Source organism: Eutrema salsugineum, unplaced genomic scaffold (genome assembly GCF_000478725.1).
Source record: "Eutrema salsugineum unplaced genomic scaffold, Eutsalg1_0 scaffold_11, whole genome shotgun sequence".
Lineage (NCBI taxonomy): Eukaryota > Viridiplantae > Streptophyta > Magnoliopsida > Brassicales > Brassicaceae > Eutrema > Eutrema salsugineum.
In genome coordinates this window covers 3,575,595-3,603,033 of record NW_006256901.1, presented here as the reverse complement: position 1 = coordinate 3,603,033, position 27,439 = coordinate 3,575,595, and the positions used below count along the sequence as shown (strand labels likewise).

At 38.7% G+C, this 27,439-nt stretch overlaps 2 protein-coding genes, 1 non-coding gene and 1 pseudogene across 5 annotated transcripts; all 4 read right to left on the bottom strand.

Annotated features, from left to right (window-relative positions):
• Window positions 1–1,022: 1,022 nt before the first annotated feature.
• LOC18025895 lies at window positions 1,023–1,879 on the bottom strand. 2 transcript variants are annotated; one of them, XM_006409383.2, is made up of 4 exons: window positions 1,837–1,879; window positions 1,650–1,764; window positions 1,411–1,554; window positions 1,023–1,324 (listed from the first exon to the last, which is right to left on the bottom strand). In XM_006409383.2, the coding sequence occupies exons 2-4, from the start codon at window positions 1,717–1,719 to the stop codon at window positions 1,161–1,163; spliced, it is 378 nt and encodes a 125-aa protein (XP_006409446.1). In that variant the 5' UTR covers window positions 1,720–1,764; window positions 1,837–1,879; the 3' UTR covers window positions 1,023–1,160. The 2 variants fall into 2 exon arrangements, with proteins under 2 accessions (XP_006409446.1, XP_006409447.1); XM_006409384.2 differs by having other exon boundaries at window positions 1,023–1,333; window positions 1,837–1,857.
• Window positions 1,880–2,458: 579 nt separating this feature from the next.
• Window positions 2,459–5,500, bottom strand: LOC18025894 (bifunctional dihydrofolate reductase-thymidylate synthase 1). 2 transcript variants are annotated; one of them, XM_006409382.2, is made up of 10 exons: window positions 5,327–5,500; window positions 4,641–5,149; window positions 4,169–4,550; window positions 4,033–4,077; window positions 3,860–3,925; window positions 3,686–3,747; window positions 3,535–3,609; window positions 3,280–3,445; window positions 2,969–3,199; window positions 2,459–2,880 (listed from the first exon to the last, which is right to left on the bottom strand). In XM_006409382.2, exons 2-10 carry the CDS (start codon window positions 5,054–5,056, stop codon window positions 2,770–2,772), a joined length of 1,554 nt encoding a protein of 517 aa, XP_006409445.1. In that variant the 5' UTR covers window positions 5,057–5,149; window positions 5,327–5,500; the 3' UTR covers window positions 2,459–2,769. The 2 variants fall into 2 exon arrangements, with proteins under 2 accessions (XP_006409445.1, XP_024016618.1); XM_024160850.1 differs by having other exon boundaries at window positions 2,676–2,880; window positions 4,641–5,220.
• An 8,894-nt stretch (window positions 5,501–14,394) lies between these two features.
• On the bottom strand, window positions 14,395–16,428 carry LOC112089895 (annotated as a pseudogene).
• Window positions 16,429–25,776: 9,348 nt separating this feature from the next.
• LOC112090048 lies at window positions 25,777–25,883 on the bottom strand. Its single transcript, XR_002901407.1, has one exon. It is a non-coding gene; the product is annotated as a small nucleolar RNA R71 (small nucleolar RNA).
• Window positions 25,884–27,439: the final 1,556 nt, after the last annotated feature.

Below are 27,439 nucleotides of genomic sequence, written 5' to 3'. Positions count from 1 at the left end.
TTTTATAGATTTTTCTAAAACGACATCAAACAAAAAGAAATACAATCAAACAAAAAGTAATACAATTTTTTTATGGAGCACTTCTTGGACCTGTTTTTGAACTTTTTTCTTCATAACCCAATAAATAATTCAGCCCATTTCATTGGAAACCGAAATTTATAGAAAGCAAAGTTGAGCATTCACAATTCCAAAAAGTGAAACCTGGTGGCATCTAAAAGTGGGGTGCTCTCTCCCTTCTCTCTCTCTCTAAAATTTTTGTGGGAGAGAGAGCGATTGTTTTTTCTTTTGTTATTCCAATCTGACCGGATTTTTTTAAAAACTAGTTATCCTTTTGTTTGTTCAATATTTTTCATTGGAAGATTGATGAGATCGACATATAGAAATCGTAAAAATCAAGGAAAGTCTTAAAGATTATGGATATTTATCAATATATTTAGTTTTAAAAAATTAATATTGTATCAAAACTAGATTTGCACACTTTCGTAATCCGTCCCATAGTGATCCGAATGACTTTGGACCCAAGGATTGATGATCTGTCTAGATTAATGGTTAGAAAAATCATTATATAGAGGGATTAAATAGAAATTATATGAAGAGTGTGTGAGAAATATCTCATATTAAAAATTGGAAAAGATTTTGGGTAATATATAAAGGACTTGAGTCAATTCACAATTGCCAATTAATTTCGAGTTAAAAATTTAAGAAAAATAACAATTAATATAAAAATAATTTACAATTTGTTTTTTATTTGACTCTAGCCTACCATAATGGTCCGGTTAGGAGCAATAAACAAAAGATTGAAATATATTTGAGGGATATTATTTGTTTTGGAAAATATATAAGAGTAGAGAAAAAGAAGAGAAATAAGAGATGAGGTGGAAGGGATATTCGACAGAGCAATTCAATAATATAGGACCCTAACACATTTATTTAGATGATTATTTGGCAACTTATAGTTTGGGGTATAATAGACTTATACCCCTAAATTCCCATCGTTCATTGCAATATCTAAAAAGACTACATTAAGCCGGTGAGCTTCTTTATTCTCATGCATAACATACGTACACATACACACAATAATTATAAAAACATACACATACAAACATATATATATAACTTATTGACATTTATGATGATGACCACATACAAGCAGCCTTCATCTACCGCTTACACTGCCCATAACAGTAGCAGTTTTGGTCTGGAAAAGTTCCCTCACATTCACCATAATCATAGCCAGTCCCCTTACATGCATAACCGCATTCAATGTCGCATATCATAACAATGATTCTAGTGGAGCATATAGGATTCACCTCCGAGCTTCTTACTGGGGAATCTTAAATGTTAAATCATATAAAAATGTAAATATTTTGGTTAGACAAGTTTGAACATATCAGATCAAGCTCTAGTTACCTCGAGTCGAGAAGATAGGCTGCCGGATAAAAGGTCCATATCGTCTAGATGGCGCTTGCACTTCCTCATAAGTAGCCAAACCAATTTCAGCCTCCGAAAGAGGTTTCATTTCTTGCTTCTGGACTATCTCAGCTTTGGTTACATCTATATAAATGCATAGTGAAAACGTTAATAGCAATGATATAGTTACAAAAAAATGATGTTGATATGTTTCTAAGATAAGAAGTTTGATATGGTACCTATAGAAGAAGAGATAACACTCAAACCAATTACGAAAATGAAAGCAAGCTTCACAAGATCATTTGCCATGTCTCTGTTTTAGGTCTTGCTTGATCTTGCTAAAACCAACCAACTCTAATAAAGGGCATTTATAAGGTTAGAGTGTAATTGAATTAACATGTATTTAACCATAGTTAAGAGTTAAACCTTGAGTTAGGAGTTTATTACACCATGGGGTTAACTCATACTTCTTCTTCCTCTTCTAAGCATTTTTTTACAAGTTTACATGAATGTGAAAATCAGTTATTGATAAGATATCTCCCAACTATCAAATCACGTTTTCCACAAAACGTGGACACGTATAAGAGCCATAAAAGCGACCATAAAGACGATTTTGCAGAGCAACAAACTTTTGTGTGGTGCAGAAATTAAGAGCCATAACTTTGCAAAATTAGCACGTTTTTTTAAAGTATATGGCCTTACTCTATAGAGTAATATACTCATAATCCATTTTAGGATCCATATATTTGTTATTTTGTTGGTCTAATGGTCCAAAGATTTTAGGGAATTGCTCTTGTTTCTCTAACATATTTAGAGAGACATTATATTTGTATGTAAAGTTTTATATTTTTATATGACGAACACAAGCAGAGGCTTACATTTTTGCACGAAATAAAAGAGAACTTTTGTATTTGTGTCAATTAGCTTTAGCAAGTCTTCAAAGACTTGAAAATTTTAGATTTGCCAGGGATTTTCAGGCATCAATACATAGTCTTCCTCTTGAGCTAAAAACTAAGAATATTCCAAAGAAGAACTAAAAAGATAAGGATAGTAAGATCGAGCTAAGAGATTTCAGAGAGGAAACTCACATCAAGCAAAAGAGTATGGTCATGATTCATGAAGTATAAACCCCTAAATCGCCTTAGAACCCTGTGGAACTAAAGGATCCCAACACATTTATCAGTGGTAAGTTATCACCGACAAAAATGTGTTCAAGTCCAGACGTTGAGGGCCACTCATCTGATTCAATTATACACTTTACATCCCCTAAAGTACATGAAAAAAGAAAGCTTTCTGTCAATGGAATCAGCACAATCAAATTTGTCTGCTTTTAGTCTCATCAATCACTTTAGATGGGCTCTAAACGGCCATTTTCATCTCTATCTTCTTGTGTGGATCATAGCCTATGAGTTCAAAGTCAGCAGCCACAAAAGAGTCAATGTGTTTCTTCTCTTGCTTTATCTTCAAAACCTGCAGTAGTGAGCCCATAGCGAAAACAAAAACACGATAAAGTTACATGACTAAGCATTCCTCGACCATCATTGTTAGCGATACTTACAGGAAAAGGCTTTGGTGGATTCTGAAGTTGCTCTTGCAGAGGCCTCACATGAGTACGGTACACATGAGCATCCCCAATAACATGGATAAAATCACCAGGAACAAGATCACACACGTGAGCTAGCATGCAAGTAAGAAGAGAGTAGGAAGCAATGTTAAACGGCACACCAAGGCCCATGTCCGCAGAACGCTGATACATTTGACATGAGAGCTCTCCTTCTGCCACATAGAACTGCAAAGAAAAGAAGAAAAAGAAATCAAAGTCATCGCAAGAAAACAAAAGAATGAGAACATAGTTAAAGTGGAAATTACCTGTGCAAACATATGGCATGGAGGAAGTGCCATCAACTTGAGATCAGAAGGATTCCAAGCCGACATTATAATACGTCGATCATCAGGATTGTTCTTAATCTTGTCGATTACATCAGCGAGTTGATCAACTCCTTGGCCAGTATAATTAGCATGCATATTTGTGTACCTGTAAAACGAGATAAAGATGTTTTCACCAAAAGAAATCCAGCCAAACAGAGAAGAAAAGCAAAGAGATCCATAGAAAATGTTACTGACTTAGCACCAAAGTGTCTCCACTGAAATCCGTATACAGGTCCAAGGTCACCTTCCTCTCTTTCCGACAGGCCGATACTGAAATTACAGTGGATTTTAACAGCGAGAAGGCCGTCTCATTTCCCAAACAGATAATGGCAGTTAAATATCTTACCCATCGAGATACTCTCTTGACGCATTCCCATCCCAAATATGGATACCTTTTTCTTGAAGGACCTGCCAATGTATACAAGACTCTCAAAGAACTATCTAATTCATTTTCATAGTTTCAAAGCATAGCAGAGACGGCCTTGGCTCAATCATTGTAATAAATTATCTGTTATTTTACCTTTGCATTGGTTGAGCCGCTTATGAACCATAGAAGTTCCTCAACAACACCTCTCCAGAAAACTCTCTACACATAAGATGCAATCATACTGCGTGAGATTGAAAATATGAACAACGACAAAACTTTCTCTCTATCCAAGTAAAAGGTGGAAAGTCAAGGAATAGTGAGCATACCTTTGTTGTTAGAAGTGGAAAACTTCGGCGTAAATTGAATTTCATCTGTATTACAAGGAAATGTGAGATTGTTTAACCATCAACAACCAACCAGAGAAAAACTGAACACGTATAAAAAAAGAGTTCTTTACATCACCTGGCAACCAAATTTTGATAATGTACCAGTCCCGGTCCTATCATTCTTCAAGTTGCCATTTGAGATGATATCTTCAACGAGATTCAAATACCGGAACTCCTCATGCTGATCGAAAATCATCTTAGGAAGAAACAAGAACTTCTTCCCATCAAACTGAAGAGACTGTGACCCATTGCTTTCATCAGAGGATTCTTCAGCAGAACTTTTTACACGGACATAACTCGTGAAGCAAAATCGAAGTCCATTTTCACTTCTTGGAAGCGACGACGACCAAGGCTGATAAACAGAAGTGTCGACCGCAGGTATAAACGTATCACAGTCAATACTAGTATCAATCTCAGTTAAGTGGATAGCATCACAACTAGGACTGTTCAATGCTTCCCTACACAAATACAAACAATAAACAGTTACTTAGTTTACAACAACTAGATTGAAAATCACCAAAAAGGAGATGAGAAATCAACACATTTACCTCAATATATCACCACCTCCTATAACAAACACCCTCTCAATAGACAAACAATAAGGCGGCGCAGCTAACAAGTCAAGAGCAGAGTCTACACTACTGCAAGTCACAACATTCTCAGTGTTGGCTATATCAAAACCTCCAGAACGAGTTAGAACAACGTTAAGCCGGCCCGAGAGCGGCCGGTGCTTAGCCGGAATAGACTCCCACGTTTTTCTACCCATCAAAACAGCGTTTTTCTTAGCGGGATCGGACGTGGTCAGAGTTATGTCCTTGAAGAACTTGAGATCAGTAGGCAGATTCCAAGGCAATTTACCGTCTTTACCGATACCCATTTGTTTGGTTGCAGCTACCACAACTTGGTAAGTCCTTCGAGGCTCTGGAGCCATGGTGTTGTCGTTGCCATTAAGAGTAGTTGCCATGGTGGAAATCAAAACCTTGGAGATGTTTGAAATAGATGATGATGGCTTGCGATGAAACTTACAGAGACGCCTTTGAGTAAAAGGCAGCAGAGACTGAGACAATCCAACACAAATGAAGATTTGATATGATTCAATAACTATCTAAACAATCGAAAGAGGACTAACTGCAAAAAAAAAATCTCCCTTTTTACTCCAATCGAGTCAGAAGAAGCTCATAATTGGAGCACATAACAAAGAGCAAAATGGGATGAAGAAAAGATTATCACTGACCGATTTAAAGGCGAAAGGAAGAATCTTTTACGGATTGTGCAAATACCCAACAGAGAAGTGAATCCTCAGAAGAAATTTAAGAGATTTCGAAGAAGAAATCGGAAGTGACTGGCGTTTTGGTAGGTAAAGCCTCCTCTTTTCTCCTCCTATTGTTTTGTTCTCTTTGATTGTGAAATTCTCTCGCGCTTGAAAAGGACAGGAAGAGAATAGAGGGAAACGACGATTCGTAAAAGCTTTACCAGGATTACGCTTTATTAGATGTGTCCATATCTGTCTAATTATCATTAATGAATTGAATTTGTGACAAAAAAAAAAAAAGAATTGAATTAGTAAATGACAACGAAGATACTGTCACATATTTGAAATTTGTTATTAAAGAAATGAAAAAATTAAAAATTTAGAATAATTTCCCAAACCATTTGTTTTTTTAGAATTTATTGGTTTATACATTATTTATTTTAATTAAAATCTAAAATTATCTTTAATTTTTATTCTACTAAATTTTGTTTATTTTCATAAAATTCTGCAAAAATAGGAAAAAACAAAAACAATTTTTTTAAAAAAAATACTGATTAATTTCGGTAAATAAAAAAGACTTCTTCGACAAAAATTTCTACAACGACAATTTTCTTCTCCCTAGTCGCGTCTTTGCCTCCCTGCTTCTCTATTTTGCTGTATCGACCCCTTTGCTCGTAAGAGATTTTCCATTAGCTCGCTCCAATGGTCGTAATGACCATCAAAACGAGGAATCTTCGTAAGCGTTTTGTCTTCACTCATCTTTTTGTTTCTGTTCTCTCTTTTCTTACTTTGATCACTTTAAGATTGTGTTTTGCTCTGACACCAATTGTAAATTCAGAGAAGACACAATATTGCACTGAAATGATCTGAGTTTATTCATCACGTCTCAATGCGTTTTATAGTTTTACAATAACTAAAGCAAATAACCGAAGCAACTAAAATCAAGGACACGACTCCACTAGCTCAACTACTAAGCTAGTTTGACGCAAACACGAAATTGACTGAAACAAACTAAAGAGAACAAGTCTCTTTTATTCCTAAACTTACGGAAGCAAAGACTCGATAAAACAAATCCAACATTATGTGCTTCTAATTCAGTAATTTCTCCAACTCTCATCTTCTCTTCTTTTTAGGGTTCATCGCAAAAGAACTGGAAGAAGAAATGGAAAATAAATATTTGGATATATTCTCTTTGGTGGTTAAGCACATAAAGCCTAGATTTTCTCAGATTCTTTTAACAAATTCGTAGAATACATTTTCCACATTACGTAGAACAAATAAATATCTGTAGAATATACTTTCTAGTAAAATGTAGAACGTAGTGAAAAATGTAGAATATATATTCCATAAGCTGTATAACGATGAAGAATCTGTAAAATACATATTCTATAAGTATCATAGAATGAAGAAAAACATATAGAACATCGATTCTAGATTTCGTAGATTGTAAAAGAATATTTAGAAAACATATTCTAGAATGTAGAATACGTTTTCTACGTATTGTAGAATACGTTTTCTACGTATTGTAGAAAATAATATTTTTTAAATTATAACTTTCCATAACTGATTTTCGAGAATTAATTTATTTCCTTATTTGGTATTTTCGAATTTAAAAAAAAAAACATAAACATTAAATTTGAATTTTTGCAAATAATGTAATCTTTAATCTAATTAAGTTTAAAAGTGACAAAATTCCAAAAAGTCTTATAATAAAGACAATTATGTTATAACACATATCATATATGGACTCTTATACCGGCCCATTAGGCCCATCAGGGCATTGTACTTAACCTAGATTCCCTATGTACTCTATATATACATTCCAGTGATTAATAAAGTTTCTAAGTTTTCACAACACGTTATCAGCACGATAAGACTCTCTGAGCGAAAAACCCTAATAAATCCGGCCACCACCAAAACCCTAAAAGCAAGTCGAAACTTAAAAGACGCATATCTTCCAAACCGTGAGGAACCAGAAGACGATCTACATATCAAATCGAAGCCCTCGACGAGACGAATCTACTGGTGAAAACCGTTTGTCGATCCAACGTCGGACGCGCCCTCACGCACACTTACAGTACACGACGATCAACCGAAAAAAAAAAAAAAACCAGATCCGAGTTTTTCCTTCTTCAACCAGCAGCTTCTCCAGTTTTGGTGATCAATCCTTGGAATTTGTAGCGGCTAACTGAGGTCTATTAGCTCCCAGTTTCATTAGCCTGTCAGAAATCCAAAGGTGGAAAAGGTATCTTCTAAAACTGAGAGCCATAGAACCTGTTGTTTAAACACTTCAAAACCCTATAAAAAAAAAAAAAAAAAAAAATCGATCTCTAATTGATTGAAAGTGTTTGATACTCTGATGATTGATTGATAACTTGTTGATTGATTGTTTAAATTACAAGTTTATGCATGTTCAAAGGTTTTAAACTCGTTTTATAAAACCATAATCTATAAAAACCTAACAACTGTTTTTGGCCATGTTTATGGCATAAACCTATTCGATTTTCTTCATGTTTAATAAGCTTGTTGCAGCTTATTTGATTGTTGATTCTCTTGCTTGAAACACTTGATTGAATAAACTAAGAAAATCAACCCTAAATCCTAAGCTTGATTCACGATTTTGTAATCTTCAAAATCGTAAGTCATAATGCTTAAACCCTAGTCCTTTTCACGTGATTTCTTTGTTGTCCTTGTGAAATTATTAAAACCATCGACCACAGATCCTATAGATCTCGAAATCACATCCAAAATATGTTTTCCAAACCGTTAAAACCCTAGATAAAACCCTAATCATATTCGGCTCCCCTAGGGTTCCTCCTAAATCGCCTAAAACCGGCTAAACCTGGTTCTCATTAACCGAAATTATATTCGGCTTTAACCGATTAAATCACAGCTATTAAACCGACATCATGTTCGGGGTAACTAAAACCATACCCTTTAAAATTTACTATTTCCGAGAAAGTTCCCTCTAATAGAAAGTTTCCTCATATAAAAACTTTCCTCATATAGAAATTTTCCCGACATAGAAACTTTCCTCATTTAGAAAATTACCCAAATTAGAAACTTTCCAAATTTAGAAACTTTCCTAAAATAGAAATATTCTCAAAATAGAAAGTTTCATCATCAGCATTCAAAATTTTCTCAAAACAATCCCTAACAAAATCAATCTCATGTTTCAGATGTCAAACATTCAGAAATGTGAATTCGAGGCCCTTCACGTCTCCGGGGATAACTACCTCGAGTGGGCCCTAGACATGCGCTTGTTCCTTGCATCGAAAGAACTCGATGCGTGTATTACCGACGGTAACACCGCATCCCGTAAGGGACAGTCTCAGGCGATATGTCACATACGCCATCATCTGGCCTCGAGCCTTAAGCAGCAATATCTCACTCTTGAGAATCCACTTGAATTGTGGCAAGCGCTGAAAAAGCGATATGACCATCAGAAAATGGTCCAGTTGCCTCAGGCAGATTTCGACTGGAAGAACCTTCGGTTCCAGGACTACAAATCCGTAGATGATTACAACAACGAACTCTTTCGTATTGTTGCCATCCGGAAACTCTGTGGCGAGGATGTGACAGATAATGATCTCCTCGAGAAAACATTATCCACATTCAGCACAGAGAATGTTGTGCTCCAACAACAATACCGTGCAATGAAACACACATTGTACGAAGACTTGTTGTCCTGTCTTCTCCTCGCTGAGAAGAATAACCAGCTGCTTATGAGGAACAGCGCTATGAGGCCCCCGGGATCGGCTCCTGTCCCAGCTTCTCGTCAAGAGTCCTACCATGTTCAACCCGATAGATCCTCATATCACCGCCGTGGACGTGGTAATGGACGTGGTAATGGCCGAGGACATGGACGTGGAAGACGTGGACGCGGACATGGTCGTGGCAACCGACCTAACCTCAGTTATGGTCCTGGTCGTGGTCGAGGCATCACCAAGCCGACCCGCCACACCAACCCCGATCACTCTGCTTGTACCAGATGTGGGATGTTCAACCACCCAACAAAGCAATGTCGCACCCCCAAGATCCACTGCGATCTATACCAGAAGTACGGAAAAGCTCCTGTTGAAGCCAACATGACTCAGCCAGTCGATGCTGCTAACCTGGAAGGTGACGACCTCCTTGATGATGAGAACACCACAAACGAGCAGACCGACCCCATGGACTATGAAACAGCTGATCTCCTCGATTAATTCAATCATCTGAAACTCTGATACAATTTGATTTTGTTCTTTATTTTTTTTCATTTTGGGATTTGTTTCATTTTTTTTTCCATTTGCCTTTATTCTCAGACACTGCTTTACTTTATGATTTATCACATTTTCTGAATTCCTCAATACTGAATTCTATCTTCTATTCATAATAAAGCACACCAGCAAATGGAAACCATAGTCGTAGATAGTGGATCCAGCCACACTATCTTAAGAAACAAAAGTTACTTCATAAACCTAACCTATCAAACCGCAAATATTAGCACCATCGCGGGTCCCTCAAACCTTATCGAAGGATATGGCTATGCCTATGTGTTGCTATCAAATGGCACACAACTTGAAATACCAGATGCTCTATATTCTCCTAGTTCGAAGAGAAATCTTCTGAGCTTCAAGGATATAAGACAGAATGGTTTCCACATAGAAACCCAAGGTCAAGGGAACAAAGAATCCCTCCTAGTCACTAAAACCGTAGACGGCCATAAACAAATCCTCGAAACCATACCCGCGCTCTCTACTGGACTTTACCATGCTAAAGTCAGTATGATTGAAGCTAATACCACTCTCAAAGCCCGGTTTACTGATTATACTATTTGGTACGACCGGCTCGGTCATCCCGGTGCAAATATGATGCGTAAACTAATTCAAAACTCTCAAGGGCATACCCTCAAAGAAAACCGAGCTTATCCTCAACACCTCATGTGCACAGCTTGTTCTCAAGGCAAATTGATCACTCGGCCTTCACCAGTTAAAATCTCTAAACAAACACTTCATTTCCTAGAAAGAATCCAGGGCGATATCTGTGGACCTATACATCCATCTTCCGGACCATTCCGGTACTTCATGGTCCTTATAGACGCATCAACCCGTTGGTCATATGTTTGTCTCTTGTCCTCTCGGAACCAAGTCTTCGCTAGGTTCTTGGCCCAAATCATAAAATTGCGGGCCCATTTCCCTGACTTCCCACTAAAGACTATCCGCCTTGACAATGCTGGTGAATTTACCTCACAAGCGTTTAATGACTACTGTATGGCCATGGGGGTAACCGTGGAACATCCTGTAGCACATGTCCATACTCAAAATGGATTGGCTGAATCATTCATTAAACGCATTCAATGGATAGCCCGACCATTACTCATGAGATCAAAGCTCCCGGCCTCAGCATGGGGACATGCAGTATTACATGCTGCTGAACTCATACGCATCCGGCCATCTAGTGAACACAAATATTTCCCATCCCAACTACTCTCGGGTCATGAGCCAGACATCTCCCATCTCAAAACATTTGGGTGTTCAGTATATGTACCCATTGCTCCACCACATCGAACCAAAATGGGACCTCAAAGAAGGATGGGAATATATGTTGGTTTTGACTCTCCCACCATCATAAGATATCTCGAGCCAACCACTGGAGATCTCTTCAAGGCCAGATATGCGGATTGCCAATTCGATGAATCGGTATATCCCTCTTTAGGTGGTGAGACAAACAAGCTGGTCAAAGATCTTTCATGGAATCAAACATCATTAAATTGGCAAGATCCTCGGACTCTAGAATGTGATTCAGAGATCCAAAAGATTATTCATTATCAAAAGCTAGCTAATCAATTGCCAGATTCCTTTGCTGACCCGACCAAAGTAACCAAATCGTACATTCCAGCTTGTAATGCACCAGTACGAATAGCTGTCCCAACGGGACAGACCCAAGTTGCTACAGAGTCTGCACCACGTCTCAAACGGGACAGACCTCTCGGTTCCAAAGATAAGAATCCCCGGAAATCAAAGAAAGGTGCAATAACCGAAACCGGGATTCCTGCAATATCAGACATAGCCGCGGCTGAGACTCAATCTAATGAACCCTCAATGGAAGTTCGGGACGCCGAATCTCCAGGTTCAGAAGATAACAATGAGATCTCCATCAATTACAATATGTCCGGAATACAATGGAATCGAAAAGAAGTCGACTTAAATGCACTCTTTGCATACAAAGTAGCACTTGATGTTGCGCTCACGCAAGAGGATCTAGAACCCACGTCAATAACACAGTGTACACATCGAACAGATTGGCTAAAATGGAAAGAAGCCATAAACGTGGAGTTAAAGAGTCTCAAACTCAGAAACGTGTTCGGTCCGATCATCCGGACCCCATCACACATCAAGCCAATGGGCCACAAATGGGTCTTTGTGCGCAAAAGGAACGAACTCGGTGAAGTCGTTCGATACAAAGCATGGCTTGTAGCACAAGGATTTTCACAGAGACCCGGAATCGATTATGAGGAGACTTATTCTCCAGTGGTGGATGCAACAACATTCCGATTCCTCATAAGTCTGGCCATAAGAGAAAATCTTGATCTGCGGTTAATGGATGTTGTAACCGCATATCTCTATGGGCCCCTGGACAACGAAATATATATGAGACTCCCAGATGGCATTGAACTAAAAGATAAAAATGCATCTCGAGATCAATACTGCATCAGGCTGAACAAATCCTTGTATGGACTGAAACAAAGTGGGCGTATGTGGTACAACCGCCTCAGCGATTACCTCATCAAAGAAGGCTACAAAAATGACCCCATCAGTCCATGCATCTTCATCAAGAAGTACTCAAACAAAAGATTTGTAATCATAGCAGTATACGTGGATGATCTAAACATCCTCGGAACATCTGGTGAGATCTCCCAAACAGTCGACTGCTTAAAAGCAGAATTCGAAATGAAAGACCTAGGCAAAACAAAGTACTGTTTGGGATTACAACTTGAGTACATCAAAGGAGGAATCCTTGTGCATCAATTGGCTTATATCGAAAAGGTACTCAAGCGATTTAATATGGACCAAGCTCACCCATTGACCAGCCCAATGGTAGTTAGAAGCTTAAGTGATGACCCTCTTGGTCCCAAAAAGGATGATGAAGAAATCCTTGGTCCTGAAAAGCCATACCTCAGTGCTGTAGGAGCGTTAATGTACCTGGCTAGTCACACTAGACCAGACATATGTTTCGCCGTGAACCTCCTCGCTCGATATAGTTCATCTCCAACTCAGAGGCACTGGAACGGTATAAAACATCTCCTAAGATACCTTCGAGGTACTCAAGACTTAAGACTCTTCTATACTAACCAAAATAAAGATGGGTTAGTCGGCTTCGCCGATGCAGGATATCTATCAGATCCGCACACTGCCAAGTCTCAAACTGGCTACGTTTTTACGCATGGAGGAACAGCCATCTCTTGGAGATCAATGAAGCAGACACTCACTGCCACTTCATCAAACCATGCTGAAATCCTAGCCATTCATGAGGCTAGTAGGGAATGCGTCTGGCTGCGCTCCATGACTCAGCACATCCGCAGAGATTGTGGTATGGACGAAGACACACAGCCCACGGTGATGTATGAAGACAACGCGGCATGCATAGCTCAGCTCAAGGAAGGATATATCAAAGGAGATCGGACGAAGCACATTTTACCGAAGTTCTTCTCAACCTCAGACTGGCAGAAGGACGGCACTCTCAGCGTTCAGCAGGTCCGATCCAGTGAGAATTCAGCTGACCTCTTCACCAAATCATTGCCTACTTCAACACACCGGAAGCTCGTCAAACAGATAGGAATGTATAGACTTAGAGATCTGCAGTGATGCTACAATCAGGGGGAGTAATGCGTGTTGTACTCTTTTTCCTTCACCATGGTTTTGTCCCACTGGGTTTTTCCTGGTAAGGTTTTAATGAGGCAATATTCCCCAGCGCATTATCGAGATCCCGATTGAGTAGCTGACCCGGTTCACTCGTCCAAGGGGGAGTGTTATAACACATATCATATATGGACTCTTATACCAGCCCATTAGGCCCATCAGGGCATTGTACTTAACCTAGATTCCCTATGTACTCTATATATATATTCCAGTGATTAATAAAGTTTCTAAGTTTTCACAACAAATTATTTTTAACATATGTCCTAAATTTACAATTCTCCCAGAAGAAATTTACTAAATCAATTCATTAATAACAAATTTTAATCTAACTTTATGGATTTATAGTGTCACAAAAAACGTGTTAAACTAGTTATCATTACTGAGGTAACAAAAAGGTATAGGTTATGTAGTTTTTTTAAAAAACAAAATTTAACTATAGTTTAACACGGATTTTGTTTTTTCTAAAAATCAACTATGAGATGAGGTTCAGAACCGAAATGTACATCCCTACTCCGAACCAGTTTTTTATAATTTACCAGTTCCAACTCCCAACTGCTATTTGATCATGTGATTTCTTAGATAGTTATTTGTTCCAATTGACTATTCGATCAATTGACTTCTTGGAATACTCCAATACTTTTTCAGCGGTCGACTTTTAGTTTCGAATAACAATTTCATTAATATCAAATCAAATGTATGTACAGAATTCTCAAAAAAAAAAAAAATATTATACAAAAAGAAAACACAAAATAATTTCTTGGTGTTTTCAGTCGAGCTATAAATCTATGTGAATTGTATCTTCCGGCTGAATTTCTAAATTAAACACCACATGAAACAAATTGACGCTTTTCGGCTAAAGAATGTCTATCCGTGCGTACGCGCGGGTTTGTTTTGTATTACTCCATCTGTTTCACAAAGAGTGTCATTCTGATATTTTTCACACTTATTAAAAAAATTATTAAAACTACTAGTTTGCCCTTCATTAATACATTAAATAACTTTTTTTCTTTAATTAATACATTAAATCAATAAAGTCAAAACTGGAATATTGTTTAAAATTCTGCATTGAAAATATAAAACGACACTCTTTGTGAAACAAAAATAAAACTTTAAAACGACACTCTTTATGAAACGGAAGGAGTAGTAAATAATGAAATTATTGTTAACTTAATACACATTTTTAAGGAATAAGGAAAATTTGGTGAAAATTCTTTGTTGGGGACTGAAGCTTTTATATTTCTAAAATTATTTTTTATCTTATTGGACCTTTTTTAAAAGAAATAACAATTTTCAAGTCAACTACCAATATTATGTATATGATTCATATTTTGATTGTGAGCCAATTCTTTGTTACCTAATCGTCCCATTGAGTGAAGTAGACCTGTCACGTTATATTGCACCATCTCTTTTGTAGTTTTGTTCCTCCTGCATCTATTCCCACCACTGCTAGTCCATAAGTCATTGCTTCGATTGTCACTCTTCCAAATGTTTCACCAACTCCCTGAACAAACAAACAAAAAAAGTTTCAATCAGAGGCCTATTAGCTACGAAATCGATAAGACTAAAACCAGAAAATCTAAACCAACCCCAAACCGTAAACTGGATTACCCATCCCTAATCCAGTTTTTGAGGTCTGAGAAGGATCAATTACCTAGGAGTTTGTAACGTAGTCATCTGCTGCAGAGTATAATGAAGCAACACGAGTTGTTGCTGGAGTCCAAATGACTGACTTGGATAAGTTTCCGTTGTTTGATAGGAAGCTTAACATCTCTTTAACGGATCCAACTTTGTTTCTCTTCGAACCCACTGATCCTAAAAGAACTTTTAATTTCTTGCTTCTGACTTGTTATTGCATTGTTAGGTGTGAGAGAAACGCTTTTCACCTGTCGAGATGAACCTCTTAGACGGTGTTTGCTCGAGAGACTAACTTTGTCTTTCCTAGTGATGCCCTTGCGATTTCTTGGAGCTTCTTGTTCTCTCTCAACAAGTGCTAAGGCAACGGATTCAAGGAGAAAAAGTTGTCCCTTTGTTGGGTTTATGCTGCTAAGAGACATCACCAGCATATCTGCATCTGTTAAACCCAACTCCTTTCTGACTGATTCATGTAATATTTGTCTTTTCTCCCTCATTTTCTCCGGAGACAGTGTTGGTGTGTTGAGTGAAGAAGGAATCCTAGCTACAAAAGCCAGCTCATCATAAACCGATAGTGGAATAATCACAGGTTGTGATCTAATCTTTATATGCTCCTCTTCGCACCATGTTAACCATTGTTTGCTCTGTGATTCCGATAGGAAAACCAGCATTTTCACTCGGTCAAGCACTGGTTTTGCTCGGTCAAAGTATTCTCTTCGATTCTCCATTATCCACCAAGCTATCTGACTTCCACCAGCTGGATGATGATTCATATATTGATCTGCAAGGAAATGAAGAACATTAAGTAAGATCTGCTTCAGTAACTTAAAGTGTATACCACAACAACAAAAAAAACTCTGTTTCTTCCTCTTTTGCATTCCCCAGATCTTTCATTACAATCTGTGTCCTGCATCTTAAAAACCCCAAATACAATCACCCAATCGTAGTAAATTCTCTTCTTTAATCTAAATCCGACAAACCCAATAAAAGGATATTAAAAATCTAAAACCACTGAGGGGAATAATATGTAAATGTATAACCAGATCATTAGAAAACGCCTAACAAAATATTAATCCTTTTGAATTTACATTCTCATCTACGTAATCTAAAACCCAGCCAAAGATATGAAACTAAAAACCCCAGGTACTACGTTTTAAAAAAAGATTCACAGATATTTGTTCAATCCGAAAAAAAGAGAAAATATATATCCCAATTCATTCAATCGACAAAACAGTATCTTAATCAAACTTACACTGAAAATTCGCATCAAACAACAATATAAGTCATGAAAACTCCGCAAAACAACTAATGAACAAAAACCAGAGAAAAGAGACAGCAATTAAGAAGAAGAAGAAGAAGGAAACTCGTACTCTGTTCCAGCTTCTCAAAGCAATCGACGGGTCCGATTTGAAGATCGACTTTCATATAATCCTTGAAGTAGGAAGGGTATTAATGGAGCGGACAAATGTGGCTGTCGAATGAATTGGAACTTGGAAGGATTAGACGTTTCAGGAAGCGGATCAGAAGGAGGAATGGCTCGTTTGAGAAGATGAAGAGATGGAATTTTTTTTAAGCTACCACGTGACACTCTCTCCAACGATAACGTGGTAAAAGACTGGAGAGAGTTGGCCAAATTTTATATAGTAGATTTCAAAATATTTTGAGTTTTTTTTGTCTTTCCACTAGCTCCAAAGAAAACTTTATAACTTCGAATAAATTGATTATAACAATAATTTATGGATAAAAAAATTCAAGTGACATCTTCACAATATGTAGTATAACCGAAGATTCTGGGAATTGATACGATCAGAAAAAAATTCTGCTGACGTGGACAATTAATGCGATCACAAAGGCGATTTAGGGTTTTAGTCGGTGCTGGCGGCCGCTGCAGGTACCGAAACGGCAGGGAAAGATGTTCCGGACAGGATGGAGGTGACAAAATCTGCATTGATGGAAGGTATTGTGGCGAAAGAGAGTGTGAAAGACGAGAGTGGGAAAGTTGTTACAGGAGACAAAGTTAATGATTCCAAGTTTACAGTATCTCCGACGAAGGAGATTGACGAAGGTGAGATTATTTCGAACCAAATCAAGTATGGAGAAAAGGAGGAGGTGAAATCATCGTGGACCTTAGTTTTGGAGAGCAAATCGGAGATATTTCACTATGATATGGAGGTGAAAGAGATCGATGGCATACCCACAGCAAAGTTACCAGAAAGTGTCTTTAAGATTTCGCTACTATGGGCGGATTTTTTTGTTCGAAAATTCCTAGCAAAAGCCCCATTTGTTGGGAAAATCCATGCCCTGATGAACAGAATCTGGACGATTGGGGATAAATCAGTTAAGATTGATGTTGATCTAGTGGATCGCACCACAGTGAGATTCAGAATCAAATATTCGAACACTAGAGCTTGAGTGTTAAGAAGATGTATGTGGAATTTGTGCAACGTTCCTGTGGTTATCTCGAAGTGGAGTCTCTTGGAGGAGAAAAAACAAGCTGAACTGACATCTATTCCACTATGGATGTTAGTTAAGAGGGTTCTGTCACATCTCTTTTCTTGGAAATGCTTATGTGCGCTTACCAGCCCGCTTGGTAAGCAAAAGAAGTTGCACCCAGATACAGAAGCATGTATCAACTTGGAGGAAGCAAAAGTTTTTGTAGAGGTAAATCTGACCAAAGAATTACCAAAACTGTTCTGTTTTCAGGTAGCAAACAGTCCAGACGTGATGGTGGAGTACGCCTTCCCATGGCTACCACCGCGGTGCACAGGTTGTTCCAAATGGGGTCATTTACTGAATGATTGTGATGCGAAGAGTGTTACGGCGAATTAGCAACTGTGGGGAACAGAGTCGTTCTCAACAAAGTGATGACTGATCAACATCAGGTTCCTCGGGATACAGGAGTGTCTGCTAAGGATGAAGTTATGAGCTTGGCAAGTCCAACAGATACTGATAAAAGCAACAAGACAACAGGTTAAGAAAGTTGATTAACACCAACGAAACCCAATAGGAGTCTGGGGAAACAAGCTGAGCTTGTGTATGGCAAGGTTTCTATACTTGCAAAGACGAGATTTGGATGTTTAAGCGGGACAGATGAGAATGGGGAACAGATCACTGAACCTACAGAAGAAATTCAGGAGGAATTAATGGAAAAAGAGAACCTAAGCAAGGTAGAGGTTGAGGTGGATTTGAAGGAAGCATACGTAGGAGAAGCACATCATGAGCAAGCAACCTTGGTCGTTGACAAGGTGGAAAAAAAGAATGGAAATAAGGGTATCCCAAGTGATACGGGTGAATTATCGATACGTCAGTCTCTACCGTGGCATTCAAAGGATTCCCACAATCTAGCCAATTCAAGCACGACGAATGCAAAGGGAAGTAACATCCCTGGTGTTCGAGAAACACGTCAAACCTCCAAAAATTGTTGAATGTTTGGGTTCTTTTAATACATCAGAGGTTTAAATAAAAAAAAAGCAAGCATCATGTGATAAGGGATTAGGTTCAGAAGGGTAATTTTGATTTTGGTTGTATTATTGAAACAAAAGTTAAGGAAGACAAAGCGATGAGCATTTTTTCAAGGATGTTCAAGGACTGGTCATTACTTTCAAATTACGAAGATCATCGACTGGGCAGATTATGGGTAGTCTGGCGTCAAAACGTGAGGATCACGCCTCTATATAAATCGGCTCAGATGGTTACAGTCTTAGTTTTATTGGAAGGCAGAACAGAAGAATTATTTGTTTATTTTGTCTATGCATCCAACTTCTTTGATGATAGGAAGAAGTTATGGAACAATATCCGATATCACCATGATTCTCCCCTGTTCCGAGGCAAAGCTTGGCTTCATGGATGAGATTTTATGAAATTTTAAAAGGAGATGAGCATTCGCTGTATGATACCTCACCATCCACTCCATCTGGGATGCTGGACTTCCAGGAGGTGGTAAACCATTGTGAACTCACGGATTTGGTTTACCAGGAAACAGACTTTCACTTGGTGTAACAAGAGAAGAGAGGGCGTGATCTGTAAGAAAATTGATCGAGTCTTGGTTAGGAAGGATTGGATTCAGCTATATGACAGATCATATAGTTTTTTTGAACCGGGAGGCTGCTCTGATCACTTGAGATGTCGATTTTATATCAAAGAATTAGAGGGAAGAACAAAGAAATCATTCACGTACACCAACACCACATCTTCCCACCCGATTTTTCTAAAAGAGGTTAAGGAGATGTGGGATTTGTCACTGCCTCTGTTTCCATCCACTTCGGCCATGTACATACTAACAAAGAAACTCAAGCAGATGAAACCACTATTCAGAGGAATGGGACGAGACATGTTTGCAGACATTTCTAAGAGAACAAAGGAGGCATTTAATAGTTTGTGTGATGCTCAAGCGCATACTATGCAAAATCCGAGAACAACGGCTGTCGATGAGGAAGTAAGGGCATTTGAAAAATAGGCTATATTGGCAGAGATAGAGGAGAAGTAACTGAGCCAAAAATCTAAACTGCATTGGTTGAAAACAATTAAGTGTTTCAAAATGCTGCTAAGACCCGTGAAATGAGGAATATCATCCGTGAGATCAAATATGGGAATGGGGACATGGTTTTTACTCAGGAGAAAATCAAGGAGGAATCAGCTCGGTATTTTAATGAATTCCTAACACTGAAGGTGGCGGATTTTGAGGCATACACAACAGAGAAACTTCAGGAGTTGCTGGACTTTAGATGCAATGTAGAGGATAGTTCATTGCTGATTAAAGAAGTTACCCGTGAGGAAATTACGAGAGTAGTCTTTTCTATGCCCATAAACAAATCTCCAGGGCCTGATGGATTTACTTTTGAATACTTCAAGGACACTTGGACAATCATTGGTGATGATATCGTGGCAGCTGTGCAATCTTTTTTCAAGCTGGGGGTTTTACTAAAAGGTATAAACTCAACGATATTAGCTATCATTCCTAAAAAGAAAGAGGCAATAGAGATGAAAGACTACAGACCTATTTCGTGTTGTAATGTGCTCTACAAAGTAATCTCCAAACTTCTTGCAAATCAACTCAAAGGCATTCTACCCAAGTTCATTTCCCCAAACCAATCTGCATTTGTAAAAGACAGAGTTCTGGTGGAAAATACCGTATTAGCAACAGAGATCGTCAAAGATTATCATTTGAACTCAGTCACTCCATGCTGTGCAATGAAAATTGATATTTCGAAAGTGTTTGATTCGGTTCAATGGAATTTCTTGTTGAATACGTTACAGGCTATGGAGTTCCTAGCAGAGTTTATTCATTGGAATAAACTTTGCATTACGACGGCTTTCTTCACGGTTCAAGTCAATGGGGAGCTTGCAGGGTATTTTGGTAGTGCGAGAGGCCTGCGACAAGGATACTTCCCATACTTAATATGCATGAACGTGCTCTTCCAAGAGATTGATAAGGCGGCATAAGACAGAGCAATAAACTACCATTCGGGTTGTAAGAATCTGAAGTTAACTCACTTATGTTTTGCTGATGATTTGATGGTTTTTGCAAAAGGAGAAAAATGGTCTATCGAAGGTATTCTGAAAGTCTTTGATGTTTTCGCAAAAGGCTCGGGTCTCAAGATTAGTCTTGAGAAGTCATCGATATATATTGCTGGTGTAACAAAGGATATAAAAGAACAGATTCTGAATCAGTTCCCATTCGAGCATGGAGAACTACCTGTGAGGTATCTTGGGTTGCCATTAATCACTAAGAAGATGAGAGCGTCGACTACTTACCACTCATTGAAAATGTTAAGTCCCGGATTACTTCTTGGACAGCCAGAGCTTTGTCATTTGCTGAGAGATTACAGCTAGTTGGGTTAGTGATATTTAGCATCACAAATTTCTGGATACAGGCCTTTAGGCTTCCGAAATCCTGTATTCAAGAAATAGATAATCCTGTTTTGAACTCTAAAAAAGCAAAAGTTTTCTGGAGGGACATTTGCACTTTGAAAGAGGAGGGTAGTTTAGGTTTGAGATCACTTGAAGAAGAAAATAGAACCTGTTATTTGAAGCTGATCTGGAAGATTATCTCTGCAAAAAAACTCTCTTTATGTGAATTGGGTTCAACGACAACTTATCCGAGAGGGTCGTTCTGGGCGGTGAAGGAAACAACCACATTGGGCTCTTGGAAGTGGAAGAAGTTACTGAAGTATCAAACTCTGGCAACATCATTCCGTACGGTTCAGGTGAAGAGTGGGCATGACGTCTCTTTCTGGTTTTATTCTTGGAGTACGTTGGGATGCTTATTCGACAGGCTGGGTGACTGGGGTCCGTGGTTGTATTGATCTAGGCATCTCAAAACAGAGAAATGTGGCTGAGGTATTGGATAGGCCTAGACACCGAAGGCACCGGCAAGCACTGCTCAGAGATATTGAGGCAGAGCTCGGCAATCTCAGACTAGTACGAGACATGTCAGGACATGACATGGCACTCTGGAAGTGGAAAGATGGTCAGCACAAACCGAGATTTTATACAAAGGATACCTGGTGTCAAATCAGGCAGGTGATACCTCATGTTAACTGGTACAGAGAAGTCTGGTTCTCACAGGCCACCCCGAAGTACAGGTTCATAACTTAGTTAGCATTTCAGAACCGTTTAGTGATAACATCATATTTTGACCATTTTTATGGATCGTTTTGAAATAATTTTTTCTATGTTTTTTATTGTTTTCAAGTGTTTTTATTATGTTTTTCTAGTATTTGTAGTTTCAAGACTCTTTTCAGGAAACTTAAGAAAAAGCTTAACAAAATGGATAGAAGACCAGATTTCAGCTCAGAGTCAAACCGTCAGAAGTTCACCCCCAAATGAAAACTTTCTCACCATCCAATCCAGCTCAATTTTAGAGACCTTAAATATGGAACTAGCAGCTTTCCAACACACTCTAGCTTGGAAATCCAACGGTTCAATCAAAAGTTACGTGATGAGAAAGATGTCACGTAAACCAGCCGGCAAGCATTCCTACCCGTGGCCAACAACCATTTCACACCGGTCCCAACCTTCCCGACCGCGAAGAATTGTCCGTCCGACCCCGAAGCCCATTTTCAAGTCTAAATGATTTCGTCATTTGAAGAAACTCTTAGTGACGCCCATAAATGTCTTGAGCACTATAAATACATGTTTTAGGAACCCTAAGTCGTATCATCTTTATGCTTTTTATGTTTTAGAATACTTTTTAGGTTTTTCAATACTTTGCTTTTAAGGAGATAGAGATCTATCTCTTGAACCCTTTTTGTTTATTCTTCAATATCGATTTCTGCTCAGCTTTTCAATACAATATTTTTGCTTTCTTTAATCATGTCTGAGGAGTTTTATTGTTTGGTTTAAGGGATTTTCGATGGGGCTATATATGTTCGATGAGGATTCCATTAGCTATTGAAATTGAATCCTAGAACTTTTTATTCTAAACTTATTTTTAATGCATGGGAGTAGCGTCATGAACTACAATCTGATCTAGGTCTTTGGTGTTGTGAAAGTTTTCATTCGGGGCCAGATCTAGTTTGAGAAGAGCAGATCAACCATAGGAGTGGAAATCTACCTATGGGCGAGCTGTGAATGTTGACGAATCTTAAGCAAACTGCATCTTTTCTCTTCCAGGGCCAGAGTGGAAACCTACTGGTTAGGGTTGCGAGAGATAGTTGGTTATGATCATGACAGTGGCGTATTCATACATTCATGACCCGAGTTCTAAAGTTAGCTAGGATCTTTTAATTTATCTTTTAGTAATGTTTTTAATCGTTCATCCGCCAGAGAGAATTTTCCTAAAAACCTAGTGTCTCTTTTATATTGTTTTACACCGATTTTCATTCAAGTTTTTAGTCGATTTCATTAGGTTTAGCTATCAGGTCATTTTTAATTTCCGTATTTCCCCGTTAAGATTAGTTTTTACGTTTTAAAGACACCACCAAAACCCGTACAAAAATCACCTAGTTCTAGACTTCCTTACTTTATCTTTCTTTGGAAGGCTTTTGCAGAAAAAAACCTTCTTCCCTGTGGATTCGATCCCTAAGTACTACAATCGATCAGCTGTGCACTTGTGGCTATCGATTTCATTTAGGGTAAGATTTGACAACCCTCAATGCAGAAACGAATCATTTAGCCACAGGCGACAAGATAAAAAACTGGAATGTCAATGCAGACACGAGCTGTACTCTATGCGGCGATCAGCTGGAAACGAGGGACCATCTTTATTCCTCTTGTCCCTTCTCAAAGGAGGTATGGCAAAATCTGGTTCAAGGCTTAGTAACAGTCAGGTTTACAAGTGTCCGGGAAAAGGTGGTTGAGCTGATCGTTAAACCACCAGGGAATCGAACATCAGCTTTCCTCCTAAGGCATGTATTCCAAATGTCTATCTATTCAATCTAGAGGGAACAGAACAACAAAAAACATGGGGAGAAACCGTTTACTGCTTATCGCATTCCTAAGATTATGGACAAAAACATGCGAAGTCAGCTCTGCTTGATTCGGGAATCAGGAGATTTGCGATATGAAGATGGATTACAAACCTGGTTTGCTACAAGATAGTTTGCATGTAGCTTTTTTAAAAAATTGTCTTAAAAACATTCTAAAAAAGTTGTAAAAAATTATTTTTTCTTTTGAATATAATATAACATTAGATTCAAAAAAAAAACTGAAGATTCTCCTAACAAAACAAAACTAACCAGAGACATAATGGATACATCCAATGGCGGAGCTATATATCAATAGGGTGTCATATGAGACCCCTTAAATATTTTGTGTTATTCTCTAATTATATGTAAAAATGAAAGAATTCATAATATAATTAATATATTTAGGTCATTTGACCTCACTATATTTAGTTTTATCAATTTTGATATACTGACCCCAATATATATATAGGCTTTATATTCGTATTTGGCTTAACAATATTTTGTTTCAAAAATATTATATATTGAAACCTTTCATCAACTTCGAATCTTCATTAGTTGTTAGGTTGGTTTAGTATTTTGGATTCGTGAGATTAATTTTAATTGGCTTGTTGGTCAGCATTCTGATATACATATAGGATGAGTGGAGATTTTGGCTCATTCTAACCTGTGTTTACTAATTGTTTTAGGAGTTTTTGGAGTCTTTTCAGGAAGTTTCAGGTGACTTAGAGGCCTTATCAGAGGATTGGAGTGTTTAGAAGGCATTGGAGCAAAATGAGATGAACATTAGCAATAAGGAGCTATTTCATACGCTTTTGGAGAAATCATCCGCGGAGCACCTGCTCCCGGTTTGGACCCTTCGTGGAGCATCTGCTCCAACTTCTGGAGAAAAATAAGGAAACAATTTTACCTAATCCTAAGTTGCGTGAGATGGAATAAAAATCTCAGAGCCGCCTGTGTTTTATTATCAACTTTTTCTACAGACTTTTTACGCTTTAGTTTTGAGAGATTTCTGCTTGTAAGCAATTGGGAGAAGAATTCCTGCTACATTCTGAGAAGAATTCTGAACCCTGATATATTTCCTGATTTATTTCATGAATTCCTTTTCATCTGTTGCTGTGTTTCTCTTTTCCATGTCTGAGTAGTTCTCTTAGCTAGATTAAAGCGTTCAAAGGATTTCATGAGTTAAAGGATTAGATGCAAATAGGGCTTGATATCTATTGTCTTCACCATTGTTAGACTTAATGCTTAGGTTGAATTGATCACTCAATCTGCGATTTTAGGTTAATCTATTCATCAAAAGTGTAATAGATTGATAGAAATAAACATTGGTGAGCGATTTGTCCTTAGCCAACGACAGTTGAAGTTAAGGCAAATCGTGAACAGATCAAACCTGCTAGCTAATGCTTGTCTGCAATTTTCTAGGTTCAAACGACAGTTTAGGATTTAGGTTGTTAGACAAAGTTATCGAGATCACGACAGTGGATCGATAAGCTTTTCTGTTTGAGTTCGAGACTTGCGTACACTTGTGCCCTGAATAGTCATCTGGTTCTTATCTCTGAAATTCCTACGAATTGCTTTGGTCTAGTCCTTGTTTTAATTCGAATTTAAATCGTTGTTTGCCGTTTTGTTTACTTTTTTAGTTTTTGCCGCAAATCATCTTTGTCTTAGCTTTAATTCAATCCTCACAAAGTCATAGAGTAGCACTGGTCCTCTGGATCCCGAATCCTTTATATTACAACTACATCACTGTTCTATTGCAGTAGAAACTAGGAGTATATCCAGTGTGAATCAAATTTTGGCGCCGTTGCGATGGGGACCAATTCGTTACCTTTGATTTTTGGTTTGAAATTCAGACTAAGACTTTACTAATTTTTTCTCTTGTTCTCTTGTTTGCGTCTGTTTCAGGTGTATGTCAAACATATCCACAAGGAGCAACTGCACCGATCTTGTTTCTTTGTCGAACACCGAGCTAGCAAGAGTCGAGCGAAAAAACAGACGTCAAAGGCCTATTCAAGCCAACATGGGCGATCAAGGCAACAATGACAACATGGCTGTCGAGCTGCAACAGCTTCGACAGCAATTGGAGCAGCTGCAAAAGGCGCAGCAAGACAGGGAGCAGCCACAGCCTGCTATTGGAGACAAGGACAGTCCGCATGCCTACTATCAAAACAGGGCTGCGATTGCTCCTCCAACCATTCAGAGGCAAGACTTTGAGATCAAACCTCAGCTGATCTCATTGGTGAAGCAGCATCTCTTTCATGGGCTTCCTGCTGAGATTCCGATGGACCACATCGAGAATTTTGAGGAGATTTGCAGCACGACTGGATCAAATGGGATACCAGCCGATTTTTTTAAGTGCAAGCTTTTTCCATTCTCACTTGCGGGCAAAGCTTTGTGCTGGCTGAAGTCATTACCAATTGGGTCATTGACTACATGGGAAGAGTGCATATCAGCATTTTTGGACAATTTCTACACTAAGGCCAAAACTGCAGCTCTGAAGAACAAGATCTCGTCATTTAAACAGCAACCTGGTGAAGCTTTCTGCGAAGCTTGGGAAAGGTACAAGGAGTACCGAAGAGAGTGCCCTCACCATGGGTTCTCTGATGAGCAGATTCTGTCAACCTTTTATGATGGTGTCAACTGGGATTACAGGAATGCTTTGAATGCAGCTAGCAATGGCGATTTCATGACTAAGTCCAAAGAAGCTGCTTATGAGTTGATTGAGAACTTAGCTGCAAGCTCCAACAACAAATCTCAAGAGTATGACAGGTCTAGCAAAGCAGTTCATAGTGTGGAGTGGAGCAAGATCGATGAGCTTACAGCAAAGGTGAATCTGCTGTTGAGAGAGAACCAGAGACATGTGCATTTTGCTGATGAGGTTGGTGATGCACCTCTTGCTCAAGAGTTTGTAGATGCAGAGAATGATAATCAGATGGAGGTGAATTTCGTGAATGGACAAGGGTATGTGCAGAATCTCAGCTTCAACAACTTCAGAAACCACCCGAATTTGTCCTACAGGAGCAACAATGTTGAGAACCCTCAGGATCAGGTCTATCCACAGCAAGGAGTGCAGAATCAGTCAGGATTTCAAAAGAACTTCTCCAGCAATTTCCAAGGAAAGCAGTTCATCACTAATCAGAATCGGTTTCAAAGTGGAAATCAGCAGAAGTTGCCTTTCACAAGTCTGCAGCCTTCTTCGAGTTCCTCAAATAACTCGCAGGATGAGTTAAAAAATTTGATGCAACAGCTGCTGGTTAATCAGCAAAAGTCTTCCTTGGAGATTAATGCCAAAGTGGACATCATGTACAATGATTTGAATGGCAAGTATGAGGCAGTGTGGACTCATGTGAAGAAGCTGGATGTTCAGGTAGCTCAGACTGCAGAAGCCGTGAAGAGATCACCTGGAACTCTCCCTGGAAAAGGTGAAAACCCCAGGAATGAGTTTGTGAATGCTATTGAGCTGAGAAGTGGGAAGACTCTGCATGCTGCACCAAAAAGTTCTGTCTCAGAAAAAAGGAAGGAAATGGACATGGAGCACCTGCTCCAAGAAGAGGAACCAGCTCATGACGTAAAAAAGACGAAGGAGCACTCTTCCCCCATCGGAGCACATGCTCCAAAATCGGGAGCACCTGCTCCAGACGTAGATTTGACGATAGAGCATCCTGAGCCAACGAGGGAGCACCTGCTCCAGCTACCTGCTCCAGCAAACATTCCTGCAAGAGTTTACACGCCTAAAGTACCTTACCCAGTTCCACCAAAGAAGTCCCGCAAGGACTTAGAGGAGGCAAAGTGCAGGGAGATGCTGAAGAATTTAACTGTAAAACTCCCTCTAGCTGATGCTGTTAAGATGATACCAGCCTTTAAAAGATACATGAAGGGGTTAGTGTCTGGGAAAGCTGTTGAGGAAGAGAGTGTCATGATGGTTTCGAAGGAGTGCAGTGCTGTGCTTCAGAACAAAGTGCTGAAGAAGAGAAGTGATCCAGGAAGGTTTGTTCTCTCAGTCAGGATTGGGAATGTGCTCTTTTTTGGTCTCTCTGCGATCTGGGTTCAAGTGTGAATCTGATGCCTTATTCTGTAGCCAAGCGATTGGGTTACACCAGATTCAAACCGACGAAAATCTCGCTGGTGTTCGCTGATAGATCAACCAAATTTCC

What these genes read in the sequence shown, in the direction of transcription:
- LOC18025895 (XM_006409384.2), bottom strand. Translation starts at nt 1,719, where the DNA reads ATGGCAAATGATCTTGTGAAGCTTGCTTTCATTTTCGTAATTGGTTTG. An exon ending in TGTTATCTCTTCTTCTATAG is followed by an intron (nt 1,555 to 1,649) that starts GTACCATATCAA and finishes GCATTTATATAG; the next exon opens with ATGTAACCAAAGCTGAGATA. An exon ending in GCCTATCTTCTCGACTCGAG is followed by an intron (nt 1,334 to 1,410) that starts GTAACTAGAGCT and finishes TTAACATTTAAG; the next exon opens with ATTCCCCAGTAAGAAGCTCG.
- LOC18025894 (XM_006409382.2), bottom strand. Translation starts at nt 5,056, where the DNA reads ATGGCAACTACTCTTAATGGCAACGACAACACCATGGCTCCAGAGCCT. An exon ending in TATCAAAATTTGGTTGCCAG is followed by an intron (nt 4,078 to 4,168) that starts GTGATGTAAAGA and finishes CTTGTAATACAG; the next exon opens with ATGAAATTCAATTTACGCCG. An exon ending in TTCCACTTCTAACAACAAAG is followed by an intron (nt 3,926 to 4,032) that starts GTATGCTCACTA and finishes TCTTATGTGTAG; the next exon opens with AGAGTTTTCTGGAGAGGTGT.